General features: G+C 40.5%; 1 protein-coding gene across 2 annotated transcripts in view; it reads left to right on the top strand.

The window, feature by feature from the left end:
* FLT1 (fms related receptor tyrosine kinase 1) overlaps window positions 1-19,001 on the top strand; it is a 111,893-nt gene that overhangs the window by 33,576 nt on the left and 59,316 nt on the right. For both annotated transcript variants that reach the window (XM_005149776.3, XM_031049524.2), the window contains exons 9-11: window positions 1,681-1,850; window positions 2,240-2,399; window positions 17,188-17,302. In XM_005149776.3, coding sequence (XP_005149833.2) covers window positions 1,681-1,850; window positions 2,240-2,399; window positions 17,188-17,302 — 445 coding nt within the window. The remainder of the gene's footprint in view (window positions 1-1,680; window positions 1,851-2,239; window positions 2,400-17,187; window positions 17,303-19,001) is intronic.

The following is a 19,001-nucleotide window of genomic DNA, read 5'->3' as shown; positions in this document are numbered from 1 at the left end:
CATCTAACTTCACTCAGACCTAGATATGAGACCTCAGCCTCCTTTCCAGACAGTAGGAGAAAAAAGATTTTCATTAAAATAAATGATTGAACTGAGTCATACAGACATGCACTATTAGAAAAAACAATGGAAGTTTGGTTTATTTTATGGTGAAATGCAGGTTGTAGGTCTACTTTAGTGACTGAAGCATTCATTTTGGCTCAAATATACTGTGCTACAAAATCTTTTGAACAGTTTTTTATATTAATCCAAACCACTTTTATATGAAACAATGTTATCTATTCATGATCTCAAGTGCTGAGAGGTTTTTTTTGTTGTTGTTGTTTTGTTTAAATAATTTTAAACACCAGTAGTTCTGGCTCAATTCATTGCACTTTAACAAAGGGTCTATGACAAGACTGATTAAGAAAACAAACCATAGACACATGAACAGTGAGAGTTCATGTTACTCACAGCTGGGAATTACTTTTGCTCCAAACGTTTTGTTTTACAGAACCTTTACATTTATAGATCCACATGGAAAATTTAAGGGACAAAAGTAGAGCTGATGCTAGCCATTTATACAGTATTTTGAGTTTCCTTAATGGTTGGGCTGTTGACTACACATAGAGATCCAGAACTTCTGAAATATGAAAAAAAAATATTTAAACAAGAATTTTTATTTATCTATTTATTTATTACAGTGAGATTGGTCAAACACTGGAACAAGTAGTCCAGAGAGGCTGTGGAGTCTCCATCCTTGGAGATACTAAAAAACCAGACTGAAAATGGTCTTGGCCAACTGTCTGACCTTGCTTTGAACAGTAGATTGGACTAGGTGACCTCCAGGGGCTCTTTCAGCCTCAGCTATTCCATGGTTCTGTAAAATACAGATGCAGTGAAGTGCCTACATTCATAATACTTAGACCAAATTTTTAGTGCTCTTTTACTGACTGGAGGTTTTCTGTAAATACTTACTAAAACCTGGGAATCTTTTAAACAAGTCCATTGTAGTGAAACACAGTTGCACTCCTCTACTCACATCATGACAACCTTTATAGATCATGCAGCCTACTGAAATGCAGTTTATGCTGTATTTTAGACTTCGAAGAAAAGTGTTGTGTTTCTTCAGGAATCTGTGTGTGAGAGACAGTATTTTCTATGCTGATTTTCTGTTATCTTTAAAAACATTCGCTTGATAGGAGGATATCTGATTCTTTAGTGCTTATCTAATCTACTTACTCTTCCTCTTCCTAAAATCACAGCTGTGCTTAGGCTACTGTAATACTTTGTCCCAGGATGTATTCTGAGGTCACAGAGAAATGGTCAGTGCTGGATGATGCAACTTTTTTTTTGTCTGAATGACTCTTAGCCAAAATGGTTGTCTTCTAGACTAAATGGCGTCACGAGCATGGAAAATTGGGATCTTCAGAGATAGAGCTGCAATTTTCAGCAACTCTCAAGTACTACAGAGCCCTGTCAGATCTTTATAAATTTTATATAGAGAATAATGATACTTATAAAGCAGTTTGGAGAATACCAGTCTTATTTGCAAGGGAATGACAAGCCTCTGGCAAACAGAATCTCAGGCTGTATATTCAGTTGTTGCCCCAAAATTGAGAAGTGTGAAACGAAATACTGCAGGCAGTTTAAGCTACATTATTTTTTCAAAATTTTGATTTCTGGAATTCTATTAAACAGGTTAAAAGATGGGCTACTTGCTGCAGAAAAATGTGCCCGATACATGGTTAAAGACTATTCATTAATCATAAAGGATGTTGCTGAGGAAGATGCTGGAAACTACACTATAATATTGAGCATAAGGCAGTGGAATTTGTCTAAGAATCTTACAGTCACTCTTACAGTAAATGGTAAGTTTACAGCATGTTCTCACTCTTCTCCCAAACATTGAACTAGAACTTTTACCTTGCACATTTAAGGTCATTAAGTGTTTTCTTACTGACATTCATGGACTCAAATCCAAGCCCCATATGGAGGGTGACAGACCCATCTTGGAATCAGAAAACAGATGCTGGTTTTCATTAGAAGGGTTTCTGTCTTCCATGGTCACATACTTGTTCCTGATGACTTAAATGTGTTACTAACCACTCATCTGACTTGACTTAGGCTTGCTGGTTTTCTTTGTGTTCTTAGGGATTTTTCTTATTATTCACCCTACAGGAATGTAGTATTTTAATGATCATGTAATACATTGGACATGAGCTGGTTTCAATTGTTTTCTAATTTTTATCCTTTGCAGTGAAACCCCAGATATATGAAAATGCCGTGTCATCATTCCCTGATCCCAATCTGTATTTACTGGGCAGCAAGCAAGTGCTGACATGCACCGTGTATGGTATTCCTCAACCTAAAATTAAGTGGATGTGGTATCCCTGCAGACAAAATCATTCTAGAACAAGGTAAGGCAACTTCCTTGCTTCTATTTGGCATGTTTTCCCTTACTATTACATTTAAATATTTATTTTTTCCACAAAAATATGTCTTGCCTTGACCATTGCTTGGTTAGTAGAGTTTGTGTGCTTTTAATTATAGTTTTTAGTAAACATGTAGGCACAATACATTTTTTTCTGCATCATTATTTGAAAATGGAGGGCAGAGTTGTTACTTTGAATTGCTATTTAGGTTTGTTTACAGTTCACTACCATTCATGCATGTAATGTCCAGAGGCGATAATCGCTTTCTAATTTTTGAGGGAAGCATTGCAGACAATGTCTTGCAAAGTTCACACACTTTCTCATGAGGGAGATTTCCATGCTTTTCTCCATGCTTTCCTCCATGCACAGTGATTCCACTGTGTGGCATCTTTTGAAATTCAACAGAACTAGTCTTAAGGACTTTTTCCATTATGAAGGTCAAATATGTTTTCTGATACATTGACTCACAGATTCAGCTCAGCAAGCCAAATGTGTTCAGCATTCTCCAGATGATATTTCAATAGTGTAAAATATAAACGGTGCCATACAAGCTTATGTGATGTTGATGTGGTGCTTAACTAATCCTCTTTTATATTTAAGCTTTCTTTTGAACTCAATTTTTTACTATTACAAGTTTGTGTGTTGAACTCATTTATCCAAAGCTCTTCCTCCATCATGAAATCTGACACAATCCTAATGATTAACACTAAACCTCCACAATGGCATTAAGCTACTATTGAAGGGTTCAAACATGGAAGGTATTTGGATCACAGCACAATGAAGATACTTAAACCTAACAGAAGTTTAGGAATCAGCATTTTCTCATTTTGAGTTGAAGATAATTCCTTTACATAGGAGTTACCTTCTTTAACTCTTTCATGGAACTGGGTTTTAGTGCCAGTCCAGCCACACATTTAAGCTTATGCTTAACTGCAGGGTCATAAGACACTTCATTCAATTAAATAGGACAAATATCTCATTTCAAATTAAGGGTGTTTGTAAGTGCTTTGTAATCAGGAAGAGAGTGGTCAGCGCTTCCTAGGAGCACACAGTTTTTCTAATTATGACTTGCTTTGGTATTATGCTAATGATGGCTTTCTGTGCCCTTCTCACCAAGAGGTGGCACTAGCAATCTCTCCTTTTGCTGGCATAGGTATAACCTGAAATTCTTCATTTTGAGGACAGGTGAGGGCTGCATTTCCACTATCTGTTATATGGCCTTCGAGGGATGAGTTGCAAAATTCTGAGTATTAATTTGACTTTGCTTATGGTTGCAAGGTGTAAGACAAAAGAAACAGCAACATCTTTTAATTAGAGAAACCCTGTGAAATGTGTATGTGAAAATTTTCAATCTATTAACTTCTGTCAAGTGTTTATACATCTGCACATACTCTGGGTGGAAATCACAGTGCACCACTGCTCAAACTGGTGGTCATTCTTTGGGAGATGGGGCGGTGCTTGTCCATTGTCAAATCTTCCCTTCTGTTAACAAGCACAGATCTGCACTACAGCATAGGAGTGCGTGTCATCAGCAATAGAAATTAATATCCACAAGCAGGTGTTTAATAATGTGCTAAACTGTAGACTCAATTAAATGCTAATTAGAAGTGTGTTTGAGCAGGTGATCAAAGGAGAAATGTAACCACTTGAATCCGCTATTGGCTCTGTTACAAGGTTGTTTCCAGACTTGCTTCCAAATTGCCTTCATAATTGTTCTGTGACAATTCTCTTTAACCCCCTCCCCTTCCTTCTCCTTTAAATGCTCATTGAAGAAATAGTCTGGAGAACACCATTTTTATTGCTTTGCTTAGGAGGAGTGGAGTGACTCCTGAATAATATGGTGACAATTAACTATCAAAGAAAGGCAGTAGTACCTGAACAACTGCATTTTGTCTCTGGCTCTGGGAAGGGAGCAGAGTGGACTAGCTCGCCGGCACACTTTGCTCAGGCTGATATCTGTGCCACTTAAGGTGTTCCCCCTGAAGAAATTGAGAACTCTTTAATCCCTCTTATTTCACTATACTTTTTCCCCTTTGTGTGAGGGGAGGTTTGCCTGAAAAACAGATTTAAGTTGTGTGTGCTTTGTGCAACAGAGGAAAAAAAGTGCCTTATTCTGCCATTACAGCATTTCTTTGGGTTTACCTGCTCAGCATTAGGTTTCCAAGGCTAAAATGTTACTTCAGTTTTGTTTGAGTAGTACCTATTTCTGTGCCTTGTACCTTAAGTTGATAAACCCCCACAGGTTACCGTCATTCAGTGTATGGCAGTAGGGATTCTCCTCAAGTCTGAGTCCCATGCCATGGGACATGCTGTGCACTCTGAGTAAAACAATGCTGCTGCTGCAAAGACCTTGCAGGGCACAGATCTGTTTGCTCCAAGGTTTATATGCGTGCTTAACTTCACATCACTGGAGTACTATGACACTTAGTGCAAAAATTAGGTGGTTTTCTTTTTAAAGGACAGTTGCCTATGGGCTCCCTAATAGAAGCTATTAGATTATCTGTCTGTTTCTTTCAATTTCTGTTCCAAACAGTTTCTGTTTCAAAAATCTAAAAATACCTTGAAAGGATTCCATTGCTTTTAAATAAAATGCAGATATATTTTAATGTTATGTGTTTTATCTTCATAAATCGATCTGCATAACTCTTCTCTGTACTTCATTCAAGCCAGGAATAGAAAGCCAGCCAAATTAAACAGTTACCATAGTTTCCTGGTAGCAAATTAAAAAAAAAAAAAACAGACAAACAAAACAAACAAAAAACCAACCAAACAAAAAAAAAACCCCAACCCTGTTCAACAAATGGACTTTTGGAATGCGGACAGACCAACCTCATTAAAATTTCCTGTTCTTTATTTTCTCTTAAAATGACTTTGCTACCTTCTGTCAGCCAGCTAGCTAACTAGATGGATAAGTGGAAAGATGATCTTCTGATGTTCACCCCAACATAGAAATGTTCACCAAGGCAACACAGAAGAATCAAGAAAAACTCAGGCAAAAAGTTATGTTCTTGTGATTTTTAAAGCTTTTGCAGAGCTAGTAAATTTGGAGATGACAGGCAAAAGACAGTAGAAGATGTAATAAGAGTTAAAATAAAATGCAATTTAAAAAACGAAAAATTAATCCTTCCTAAGTGACTGGGAAACTTCTTTTCAAGTGCTATCTTATTCCGGCTTCCACTGCTGTAGCAGACACACAAATTCCTAAGCCAGGCAGTCCTCAGCTGCTCAATGGATATAGCAGAAGACAGCGTGTGGGACACTTGTCCTACACTGTCCATCAGCCTCCTTGTCTTCTTCCCTACCACCCTTGAGTGGTTTCCTCTTGCCTTATTTTGGCTCAGTCTAGGTTGTCAGTGGAGGCGTGCAAAGGGGCAGCAGCGGCAGGGCTTGCTGAAGGTCTCTGGAGACAGCCAGGCTGGGCTCCACCTAAAACTGATCAGCTCTGAGGCTGCAGAACGAGCGTCTGCACACTAGGAACGTGCTTGATGCTGATGGTTCTTGACCTGAATCTCTTCAGCAGATTTGTGCTTATCTTAAACTGGTCTGGCAGAGATTGCCAAGAAAGGCATGTGGGATACTGATACTGCTCAGTGGAAGCACTGTTTTCTTCAGCAGTGGTATGATGTCATTTGGGAGCAGTTTCTTTCTGTGGACATTTGCATGTGGCCAGTTTCAGAGAGATCTTTGTCATGCTCTGCCCAAGGTTTGGCCAATCGGCCCTTCAGAAACCGCAAACAGATGCAACGCTGTCCCATCACCTTGCTGCCTCCCTCTTTCTTTGAGCTATCAATCAGGTTTGTTTAGCCCCAAACTGCATATCAAATTATTATCTTACAAACCTCCCATCACATCAGTCTGCATTTTTTGGCTTTTGTTTTTTTCTCTGTGTGTGTATGTGTGCATGAGGGAGAAGGAAACCTAACAGTATTGTGGAGATGTCTATGAAAACAAAGTCATTGGAAAAACTGGTACATCTTTTTAAAATGTAAAATTTTGAAAAACTGATTCTCTCCCCTTATTGCATCAGAATATGAAGTCCTCTTGGTGTAAATCCACCCAAAGGATTGGACTGAGAATGAAGGGCTGAATGTATGAAACTGAGGATAGAAGCAGGCAGCAGGAACCAGGTGCTGTGCAGCAATGCCTAAACTGATATGGCTGCCAAAGAGCTAAACCTAGGAAATCACAGTGCCCTGCTGTTTGGGTCCTCATTGAAATCACTACTGATTTAACACAGAGTGATAAGAAGGGAATATTATCTCCTTTTGAGCTTGTCTACAGTGTAAAGGTAAGGTCACATGAATTATTTTCAATAGAAATAGTTCACCAGCAATACAGAGGGAGGAAGAGGAACATATTGTTGATCTCCAAGAGGTGAAAACTAGAGGCTTTCCTGGAGACTTCTGCTGAGATATAGAAAGACTGAAACTGTTGGAATGAAAGTGTATGGCAAGACTTCCACCAGCTTCAGTGAAAGGAGAGCGAGGCCATGTGTGCACAGCAGTCTAATTGCATTTCTGCATTGTTTATGTCAGTGTATTAATAAGGGATTGAAAGGCAGAATCATTAGGATGTGCTTGGATAGATTATCAGGGGAAACCGGATTTGGAACATCAGTGAGGTATGTAAAATGAACAAGTAAAGAACAAATGTTAATTGTACTTAATTAGAAATGTACTGAACCACCCAAATTTAATTGTTGGATGTCTGCAAATATTGATGCCTATTAGTTTGTCCACAGCAACTGTTTTTGTTCCCCATGCCATCTTCCATTTTCAGGAAGGGGAAGTCTGAGTCTGTAGAGCTGGTAAAAGTAGGTCAGATGCCATTAATAAACAGGTAGTTCAAAAATGCTTTTGTTTAATTTGACATGTGGCCAGATCCTCAGCTCTAAATTCACACTGGCTGAGGATCTGGCTGGTGGCCTTTGTGGCTTCCAGCACATGCCTTCCATGTTCTACTACACGAAAATCTTGCACCAATCTTGCAATGTAAAGATACTTAAAATGGGTAAATCCAAAAAAATACACTAACTACTCCTTAATTTTGCTATGGTTGGGGAAATAGATTAGCATAACTAAAAATCAGCCCTTGTGTTTTTCACATATCTTTCAAAATATGCAGAGGAGCAGACATGAGTGTACATTGCAGCAGCACAGACCTGCAGAGAATGTGAAGCCAAAAGAAAGAGTGAAATACCATCTGATCTGCAATGTGCCGAGGCATCTCATTCTGCATTTCCACCTTCTATCCTCTGAAAACAGCTCGTAGGGCTGTGTCCTGGTCCTCAGTCAGTGTTTCAGGTTTTTATGATATATATGTTTTATTATTTTACTAACAAAATGCCATATGAATCAGATGTGGCATATATGTATGGATGAATAAGTCTGACAAACACATGCTATACACTACATGCAGTTTGCCTTGTGTGTTGTCAGGATAATGCACTGATGAATTCGTTCTTCAAGCTGTTAATGACTTGATTATTATTTTATCTCACTCCCCTATTTTTTTCCACTCCCCATCCCTTTTTTTTTTTCCCAGTTCTTTTTTTCCCCCCTCTTGTTGCCTTCACAGTGTGGTCCCTTGGCTTTACTCCGGACCTTTACTCCGGACAGCCTGACCCCCAGTCTCAAGGAAGAACACATGAGGGACATTCAGACTGTGGGACGTTTTTGCTTGATCTTTTACTCCCTGTGGCCCAGCCCATAGAAAATAAAACATGTGACAGGCTGTACATGGGGACTGCACGTCGTGAGAGAGGTCCTGCACGCTGGCAGTGTCCAAGCCAGTGGGACGTCCCAGCCTGCAGCCAGAAACCTCTCGGCCAAAGGAAGGCACCAGGTCAAACTCTGTGTGTGCTTAGGAGTGATTATGAATGGAGAACTATTACTGGATCGAGTACACCTTTTACAAAAATATACAAACTTTAGTTAGCATCCTTTTCCCTTTTAAGTGTACGCCTTTCAAAAAGCCTTTGCAGAAGGCTTTGAACAGACACGGCGTATGGGGTAAGATCACGCACAGAAAAATATATTAAGTTAAAAACCAGAAAACAGAGGCTAAGAGGGAACAGCCAGTTCTTGCAGCAAGGAGAGGCAGCTAGTGAAGTTTTTCAGGAGCTGGTGCTGGGGTCTGTACTTGTCAACATGTTCAGAAATAACCTAGTAAAGGTGGTAAGGACGTGACAGAGTTTGCTGATGATACAAAGTTATTCAGATTTGTAAGAATGAGGGCTGATTGAGAAGAAATGCAGAACTATGTGAATCTGGGTATCTGAGTGATAAAGTGGCAGATGAAATTCATGGAAGATAAATGTGCATGATGGGCATAGGAAAAAACAATCCTGCTTTCACATGTAAAATTGAAGTGTAAAAAGGCTGTTAGCTGATCATTATTACAACAAAGAGGGTCTGAGTGTTGTGGTTTGTGAAAGTGATCACAGTCAGAAGAAGCTCTAAAACCAAATTAAGTGTTAGGAATTCCTAGGAAAGACATAAAGAACAAAATAAGAGAACATAATGATAACTCCAATAAATCCATAAATTACCAACATCTTTTATACTATGAGCATTTCTGATCCTTTCATCTCAAAGGACGCAGCCAAACTGGGAGGCACACCAGCAGGGGCAACAAAAAGGATCAAAGGAATGTCAAGGAATGAGAGGAATGTGTGAGGGAAGAGTGAAGAAGGAGGTCAAGGCTCTCAGACCCAAAAAAGAGGTGACTTGGGGGCTACATGGTAGAGATCTACAGACTTGTGAAGGGGGCATATGTCTGAGGTTCAGTTATGTATATCTTTTCCAGTTCAAGAAGTAGGGCCTATTAAATAAAGCTAGGAGGAACATACTTTGGAACATAAGAAGGAGGTGGCTCTTCATGCAGTGGATAGCAGATCTGTGAAACTCCTTGCCAGAGGACTTTGGGGGGGTTGGAAAGTCTGCACAAAGCCTTGGAAATCCACTGAAGTGTAGAAACGGCCTCCATTGTGGGAAGTTCCTGAGCTCATAGTAATTGGTGACTGGGGGAGTATTAGGAGGAAGTATCTGAAGTTAGTCCTGCTCTTACTCATCCCCAACCATCTGCTTATGGTCATTGTTGAGACAGGATATGGGATAGATGGATCCTTGGTCTTATATCCACGTCTGTCAGTATTTTCTCTTCCTGTTTTCCCTCTAATCAATTCCCGTCTCTCCTTAAAAAATGTTTCCCTCCATTCTTTTTCATCCTTTCCTTGTTTTCTGCCTGCACTTCCAGCCCCTCACTCCAGTCAGCCCAGAGCTGCTCTCAGACCTCTACTTGCAGTGAAGCTGAAAACAAGTAATTTTGAAAAATACAACCTCTGTGCAGCAATAGCTCTTTCATCTCCTCTGCTGGTCACTGGAAAATGGAAAGGGTGTTTGTTACTTGTGCTTCCTGCTTGTCAACAAGACAGGGAGCATTAAGGATTGTGTAAACAGATTAGTCAAGAGTTACTCCTTTTTAGATACAAAAGACAAAAGGATCCAGTCAGGAAAGCAAGGGAAAGGAAGCAAATTTTGGCATTATGAGAAAGAAGATGTTGGGGATATCTGGATCTTGGAAGTTGAGGTGAGGTTATGTCTACAAGCCATGTAAGCTATTAGAAGTGATTTGTGTGTGGAAAATAACTTACGCCAGAAGGGTCTGAACAGTATCTCGGAGTTTGGTTGGAAATAAATGGAGTACAAGAGTGGACATTGTATATGGAGTCTTCATGGTCTTTCTTACTACTTTAGTAGTTTAGGTTTCTTACTACTCAACCATATCAGAAAACACATCTTCTTTCAGTATTATGGACTATTCAAACACTTTTTTCTCCTGAAATAAGTACTAGGTGCTTGTGGAAATCTCATGCTCTGAGTGATAATTCTGTAGTTCCAGCCAACATCCAGCTCCTCTATGGAGGACATGGTTGTCATTTTCACACAGAGAAGTAGAGGCTGAGTCACAGTGACTGCATGGGAGATGAGAGTGATGGCAGTCCAGCAAAGGAGGGAAAGGAAGCAGAAAAGAAGGAAGGATTGGCTAAAATGTGATGGTATTCTGCATCCATGAAGAGTAGTAAGCAGTGTGAAGCTGGAAATTGAAGGTCAAGGAGCAAAATATGATTATCTGATAAGAAACTCAAGTTGCGAAAATGTCAAGTCACCTCAGGATGTGCAAACACCTTAAAAATTACTTTCAAATGCTCTTATGTTCCCTAATGGCCAGAGCTATCAAGTACTGGCAAAGATGTTGGAAGCAAAACGTGTGTTTTGATGACCATAAGCATCAGGCATTTGCATTTTGTTGTAAATAGCTGGTGTGCAGATGTAGAAGTGTTTATTTTCCTCTGTAGAAATGTGAGCGTGGGATGATGAAGGGTTGAAAGGTGATTAGGTAAGACTGCTGTTGATCATACTCCTTCTTTTGAGATACTTAAGATAAATCAACTTTCTGTAGTAGCATAGTGGAATAGTTCAGGGCAGGCTATAACATTTGGAAAGGATGAGTCTGTAGGGGAAACACTACCCATTTATCTGGTTACATGTAGATAACAGAAAGAAAGGCAGTGTGCAGCTATCAAACATTTTCTTTTCCCATAAAGCCAATGCAATATGCAGCAAAGCTGTGAATGCCATATACCCTACTGTTTTCAAAGATGCTCACCAAGAGTATGGAGTGTTCAGGACATTAGGAATCTTCTCCTGAGAATGAGCTTTCCCTCTAAGTATCCCTCTCAATTGGGACACAGAGCATTCCACAAAACAGAAGACAACTCAGTCCTCATTCTGGAAAGTGAGCAGTGCACCAGGACCCCAACCCAACCTAATGCCAGGAGGCCACTGAGAAATCCTCCAGCCACCCTGAAGCTCATCAGTGTGTGACTTCTCAACATGGCTAATAGTATCTGTGGTCATAAGCTGATCCTGCACTAGGGACAAGGGCTAAGGAGTGGCGATGGAGAGTTGCTGCTGTCCAAGTCTCATGAGGGTATCTGAAGTGAGATGGGCAGGTGACATCTCATCTCCTCTTGGTGGGCAAGTGTTGACACGGCAGTAGGGACAAGTGCCAGTGAGAGCAGAGAGGCAAATGAGATGTGCAAAGGAGGAATCTGCACTGCTTTCACTAGGATTTCTTGTTTAGCATTCCTTGCTAAGCTCCTAAATAAATATAAATAAACAAACTACAATATACAGAGTAAAATACATCCAGCTCCTACTATTTGTAGATTTCCTCCTAGCCCTACTAACTTGGGTATCAGTGAAGGTGTTTAGGATGAAATCCCAGCTGGCTGCAGCTTTTCTACTGAATACAGTAGGCCCAGCATTGATTATTTTTGATCTATAGCAGGAAATTGGACCATAGCTCCTTAGAATCATAGGATCACATCCACAGCCATGGAGCACACTGGCGGAGGGCCAGCACACGTTCTCCCTCTCCACCCCTATAAAGCACGTTTCACAACCTGTACATGTCTCTGCTACTATTTTCCCTCTCTGTTTCCTGCCTCAAATCAAATCAATATACCCCAAGACACGTGGCTAAACAAGCCCCTTGCTATCAATCACAGGTTGCTGTGTGCTAAGGTGTGGAGCAGGCAAAGCCCATGTCATTCTGATTCTTTTGATAACTTCCAAGTGGAAAACAGTTCCTATATGTTCTTTACAATTCCAGGAATTTCCAGAGTTCCTGTCTTAAAGTTAGTGTCGTCACCGTTGCCTCTTGAAAGATGTGAGTCAGCCCAATGTGAGTTTATAATAACATTGCCCTGATGCTGCTAGGAATTGATTGCTGCCCAAAAAAAAGGGTAGATGCTGAGAAAAATATCATGCCTGCCATTAATTATGCTCAAAAATGGTCACTGACAGTGACAGGATGGCTTCCTGTTGCTCCTAGTACTGATGTAATTGCCAAATACTACCTCAGTAAACAACAGTGTGATTGAAGTTGCCAGTGGCTTTGCCAAGAGGAATGCTTAGAGAATTGAATGGGATGTTACACGAGGGAAAGATTTCAACGGCCTCTGGCATCACATAAGAGGGTTTTGGAGCAAGGATCTGGGAAGATGAGGAGACAGAAGATGAGTATTTTTCCAATTGATATGGGGATTAAGAGTCTTCCATTCGTATTTGTCACTGTACTACTTAAACTGCAGAATTTCTCCAGGATGGGGAAGAAGATGTGTCTGGATAAGCTGGATCTAGGGCTTTCACTTACGCCTGTCTGTCACACAGAGGGTCAAATACATCCTGTGAATAATTAGACAAATCCCTTACCTCAGCTAGTATGCTCCACTGTAAGTCACTGGGGTGACAACAAAATAGCTTTTCTTCTGAGACCAGTAGTTTCATAGGCAGGACTTTAGCTTGGAGCTGGTCTGTAGCTTGGTTTCAGTGAAATATATCAACATGACATGAAGTACACTCTTACCCTGGAAACTTTTCCCCATCTATAGTTATAAATACACCACACTATTGTGCTTGGCATGCTGTATGCTAATAGAGGTGAGGGCCCTGAAACTCATTAGGAAAGGGAGCGGGCTGCAGAGCAGAGTGAGGACAGTGTGAAGCTAAGGTTGATAACCACGGCCTTGTCCAGAATAGGCCATGGGAGTTTTCTTATCTCACTTTGGCAGGAGGTGCTGCTAGCTTCCTGTGCGAAATCAGGAGCATATGCTGCTTTCCTCTTGTTGTTTGGCTTCCTCCGCTACACAAGACGGTTCCCAGCACTGTGATTATCTTTGCATCTTCAAACATGGCACACTCTGCTTCCTCAAGTGCTTGATGTATTCTTGAGAAGCAGGCTGGTTCCCCTCCCCCAGGCCGCTTCTCTAGGGCCCCTGCCGGTGCCAGCTCTTCACATCACAGACCTCTTATAAAGCTGAGCTTATTCTGGTTGCATAAACCACTCCCCGGCCTTCCAGAGAAGTGTAAATTCCCAAAGCTAAGGGTGGCAAGCAGGTCTGCTGGTGGAGCTCAGCCTGCACTGCAGGCAGCAGGGCAGGGCAGGCAGTGTATGCTGCCAGCTTGCCCAGCACCCGCAGAGCTGCCCTCACCCCTGCTTCCGCCCTGGAAACCCGCAGGAGAATTAACAGCTTCTGTTTTTACAAAGGAATAGCCTATTTCTCAGGCTCTGGACACAAAGGACGAAGCGTGCCTGTGCATGCGGGTGTGTGTGTGCGTGCACACAGGCAAACGCGCATGCGAGCACGCATGCAGGCACATGGAAAAACTACTTGAGGGGGAGAAACATGGTTATTCTGCTTCTCCCAGCGCTCCACTAAGACAGCAGAGCCTGATCACTTTGTTCTGAGGTTGCATAAGGCTTGGAATCATACATTTCTACATCCCCCTGCCCCTGTCCATTATCATCTGTTATATAGGGTCTCTACACTTACACAGTTACACTCACGAAGTAGGGAAGTGAATGGATCTGCAGGGAAACATGTAAGAAGTGCTTAGAAATGTGCTGGCAGATATCAGCTTGTTTATCAATCTCTGTGCACACTGTGTGCTTTTTCATTAACCTGGCAGTAACCCTGCTGTAAGCTTTCCTGAAGATGCAAAGTAATGAGGCTCATCCCACAACAAAACATTTCAGGAATTCACATGCTCTGGAGATACCTGGAGTAAGATTCAGTTATTCAGTGAGACTTCACTGCAAACACAGGCAATTCTTGGTACAAATAGGGTCCTGAGTAGGTAGCTGGAGTAACTTGCAAATTCTTCACAAAGCAGAAAAATACATAGTTGATGTTATCTGAGGACACACGCCATGAAACATCAATTGGATTAGCGGGAAGATGACTGTGTATTTTGGTCCCAGCCAGAGCAAATTTTTATATTTTCATTTTTCTCTCTTTCCAAGTATCTGTAGTTAACACAAACATTTGGTTTGATGACTGCTTCTAAGTTCAGGAGAGCCTTTTCTCTTTCTGTTATAAAATGCCTATTGTTAGAAGCTGAGATAGAAGTATTAATTAGTCCCATTTGTTCCCTACCCACCTCTACCTGATGCTGCTGTCTTAAGCAGTGACTTCAGGTGGCATCACTGTCAGCAGCAAGAGGCAGGGTGACTGAGTACTAACCTAACAACCAGCTCAGGAGACTGGAGGTGGCTTGTATGCTTGTCCTAAGCTCTCTTAATGTGTTTGAGGTTAAAGAGAGAGCATTTGGCATATGAGGAGAGAAAGCATCTGGTTCTGTATCTAAAGGGATGAGTCTGAGTCTTGTCCTAGAGTTTGCCTGGCAGTCGTGCTGCAGCTGATTTGTAAATGTTTGCTGATCCAGCAGGCTGTGGAGTCAAAGTGGCGCATATGGCTGTGCTCACATCTCCTGCTGTTTACTGTGGGCTGTTGATTGTGTCTCCTTTTTCATTAAAACCATGGACAACAGCTATAAAGGGTATTTGATTTTCTACTGTAATTGCATTAACATTGTAATTGGAAGCTTGGAGATAGTATAGTATGTGAAATCAGTAGGATTCATGTACGTACCTCCAGGGCTAATATTTCACTAGAGTTTTACGTGTGTTTTTCTTGTTATCGTGATGTTATTGTAATTATGTTGGTGGTTTGTGTTATGGTATTAACGAGTAATCATCATCTCATTGTGCTAAGCATCAACAAAGACCTAACACTGTCCTCATCCCTAAGACATTGCAACCTAAATATATACAGTTTTGTTCAAGGAATTATGAGGACAAGTATAATAATAACTAAGCCTGGAGGCTCCAGAACTGCAAGAAGGGAGATTGCCTGTCAGAGATGCACAAGCAGTTTCTGAATATACATTATTGAGAAAATCTCTGTCCTTCTTTCCATCTGGAACCAAAATATGTGTCTCTGTAAAGTATTTTGTAGTAAAGAGCAATTTTTTTTCAGCATTGTAACAAAGAAACATAAATTCATTCTGTGGAAAAAGGAAAAAAAATAAAATTCATTTTTGTATGGGTGAAATGAGATTTGGGATCTCTGTCTTCCTGTACAGAGGTTGCCCAAATATCCAATGACAGAGATGTGCCTTTGATGCTGCCTTTGTGCCTGTATGGGCATTATGAAATAAGTTCTGATACCTACTATGGCATGGAAATGTTATCAGCTTACCAGCATTATCATGTCTTCTGTGTTCTAGTCTTGTTACAGAACCAGACTTCTTAAAGCATTAAATGTGCAAAGCAAATAGCATCTACCTTTCTGAATAATTTTTAACCACTTTCTTTTCCAATTTGAATGCATCAACTACCTTAACACAGCTGTCTGTCATCTACCATGGCCTCAAAAATCGTATCTCAGAAGCTGGCTTTTAAACCAAGAGTCTGGAAGAAGTGGTTGTGCAGATAGGGCTTTCTTCCATGCTATTGCTCCCTGTGTTCTTTCTGTGCCTGAATGACAATGACTTGCTCCTGGTTTTCGGCTTTTTCAGCTCACTGAGCCCCACAGTGCACATTAAGAAATTTGGGCAGACAATCATATATCTGATCACTGCCCAAGTTAGTTTACATATCATAATTTCTTTAAGCTGTAATGTCTGCTAAGACACTGTCCAGTGTGATGCAAAGTTACACAATTAAAAACAAGCATATAAAGTTACTGTACCATTGATATTATAAACAATACAAAGTTTAAGCAAATTGCACAGTTAGCTAAAGGGAAATGAACCTCATTCTTTGATTGTGATTGCATCACATGCTGTTATCCAGTCACTGGGCTTTAAAGGTCTTTTCTCCAAACAACTGATATACATGTCAGAACTATTTGATTACAGATACTACAGTCGTTATCTTTCAAATCCATGGAAGATCAAAGGACCGTGTTATATTTGAAAGAGCCTGACCCTGCTGAAGGGTTAAGCTCTACTGATGAAGCTGGAGTTGAACAAGCAGCAACTAAATTTTGGATGAAAAGCAAAACTAGATATCCTCAAACAGCAATAGGGACAGACAGCATTTAAGAAGCATTCCAATGTGTTTATTTCCATGTGTGTACCACATTAGGCTTTGAGAAACAAATTAGCTCTACCATGACCACACCTGAATGTTCTGATTACAAGCCAATTTGTTGCATAAGGCAAAGACTTTTTTTTCCCTGAGATTTGCATTCATTAACATGGCGTTGATTTCTCCCCTCCCCCAGATTAAATGAACATTTAAATCTCTTTGACAACTACATATAGTTTTGTTTAACTTTGTTTTCCTAATCTGAGGATTATAGTTATTTATACTGTGCCTTGTAATCACTGACCCTCAGTATGGATATTTTGACATTTTTGTAAACTAAACTAAAGAAAACACACAGAAATGAGAACTTGCATCATTTTTCATGATAACAAAAACAACCTGCACATAGTGAAACAGCATCCATTATAGAATGGTTCTCAAAATAAATATAACTTGTCTTGAATTTAAGGCTGAAAATAGCATGAGCTCATGTTTGAAGCCACACTTCAACCATGACAACTGCTCTGGAGCACTGGAAATGGGATGTTGGTCTCTCACAGTCCTGTAATTGGACTCCGACTGTAAATTCTGACCTCCCAGTCCACAGTCGGCTAAATGGCGAGAGGTATTATTCAAGGAGGAGCTGTGGAAGCAGATACAATTGTCAGGCTACAAACCACAGGATTTAATGAGAAGTATACTTTCCTGGTCAACACCACACCTGCAGTTTCCCTCACTGATCACTGTTTCCAGAAGAATTGTTTCATCTTATGTGTTGAACATTTTTCTCGATCACCAAATCAATAAAATTTCCATGTTTTGTTGTCTTCAGGCATGGCTTTTGCTCTTATACTGAAGGATCTTTCATCCTGAAAGCTGGCAGCAATATAGGAAACAGGATCCAGAGCATCACTGAGAGGACAGCTGTAATAGAGGGCAAAAATAAGGTATGATCCTTAGGAGCAGATAACGTTTTTGTGTGACAGCATGTGTTGAAAAAACACTGCAAAATGCTATGAGGTAATACTGAAGAAGCCAGTGGTTTTATATTGTTTAGATTTGAAGAGTTGCATATGTACAAATAACTTTCAAACTTGGTATTTATCTGCTGAGATGTACTTATTCTGCAAACAGTCATGGTAAGGTAAGAAACATGCCAAGAGAGTGTATCAGTCGGTGGGATTGACCATAGAGTTGGTTTGTAGCATCTAGGGGCACCTCAGAAGCACAGAGGCATGGTTCCAGGACATCTTTGCTTCATTTGTGACATTACACAATTTCCTGTTGTTTTTCCTATGAGAATTAAACAATTTACTCTCATTAGAGAGTTCATTCGCAGATGTGGTCCTAGATTATTAGATGACCAGGTCTTTTCTTGCAATAAAAAATTTAAAGGGCCAAATGGATCAGATTAGAGAGACAAAGTTTAAGAGACATCTCAGTCAGAGAGAGCAAGGTGAGATTCATTCTCATGTTATTAACCATCTAAATGTTAACTGTCTAGTACAAATCAAGCATCCCCTTATGGGACATGGGGAGATGCAGGCACTTCTGAAGGATGAGTAGGCCTGTAGTCTATTGGTGTCTAATGTGGGAGAGATTAACTTGCCAAGGTCTATGGAGGATTGTCCATCAGTTAAAATCTTAAAATCAAGATGTTTTATTAAAGTATGCCCTAGATTAACCTGCAGTTACCTGGGTGAGACATAAGACTGATTTGTTGTGGTTGTAAACTACATAGGAGCTCAGGTGAAGATACACAATGGATGCCATGCCACTGCCACATCTTTTTTTCACAGGCTGGTTTGGTTTGTGGTAGTAATGGCTGGAGGGATTATGTATTTTAAAGCCTACCTTATTCTAGGCTTGTCATTTCTAAGGACACTGAAATGCTTTTTATAATTCTAAGGGCACTGGGGATAGAAGTCTCCTTCCCTTACAACCTCTAGTCTCCTGCATATGAAAACAAGCATAAGTTGCAATTATTCTCATGTTAGGGCCCTTTCATACACCACAGAATAAATAGGACTTGTGTGCAGCCAGGAATCAGGCCTGGGACTGCATTTTCTCCTGCTGTTACATCATTTAGAAGGTACCACAGCTTGCCACCTCTATGTGCTTAAAGATGCAGACAAAGATGGGAGCAATCAGCTTCCTAGAGAAGACTATCATAGGAAAGCACATGAAAAGTGAGACATAAAGAGGGATTTGAAGGAGGAAAGGGAAATAATTTCAGGCACAGGAAGATGCTTTCTATTCCAAAGGGGGAATGATGAGCTAAAGATTGTAAGAACCAGTTATTTTCAGGGATGCATCTTGCCATGCTGTGGGCGAAGTCCTACCTGCTCACAGGGTGCAGGAGCTCTCTAACAACAGATCTCATTCTTCTTGTGTGCCATGCATTTTGGAGACAGCAGAAGAGGAATGGCTGAAATGTCAAAGCAACTTCCAGTCAACAGCAAAGATGCTGATAATGGGTCCTTGCAGCAGAACTGCAGGTTTGGTTTGAAATCTTTGGCAAGCAGTCCTTTTTAAAAAAATGTGCCCAGAAATGAACCAAGGAATGATCTCTGCATGTGTTACATGGAAAGTTTTGCAGTAAAACTTAGTGGTTTTCTTTGGTATTTCTTGTCTTCATGCTGTTTA

The sequence above is a fragment of the Melopsittacus undulatus genome, chromosome 2 (genome assembly GCF_012275295.1).
Source record: "Melopsittacus undulatus isolate bMelUnd1 chromosome 2, bMelUnd1.mat.Z, whole genome shotgun sequence".
Lineage (NCBI taxonomy): Eukaryota > Metazoa > Chordata > Aves > Psittaciformes > Psittaculidae > Melopsittacus > Melopsittacus undulatus.
The sequence above is the reverse complement of the archived record's forward strand: the minus strand, read 5'-3'. Positions and strand labels throughout refer to the sequence as shown.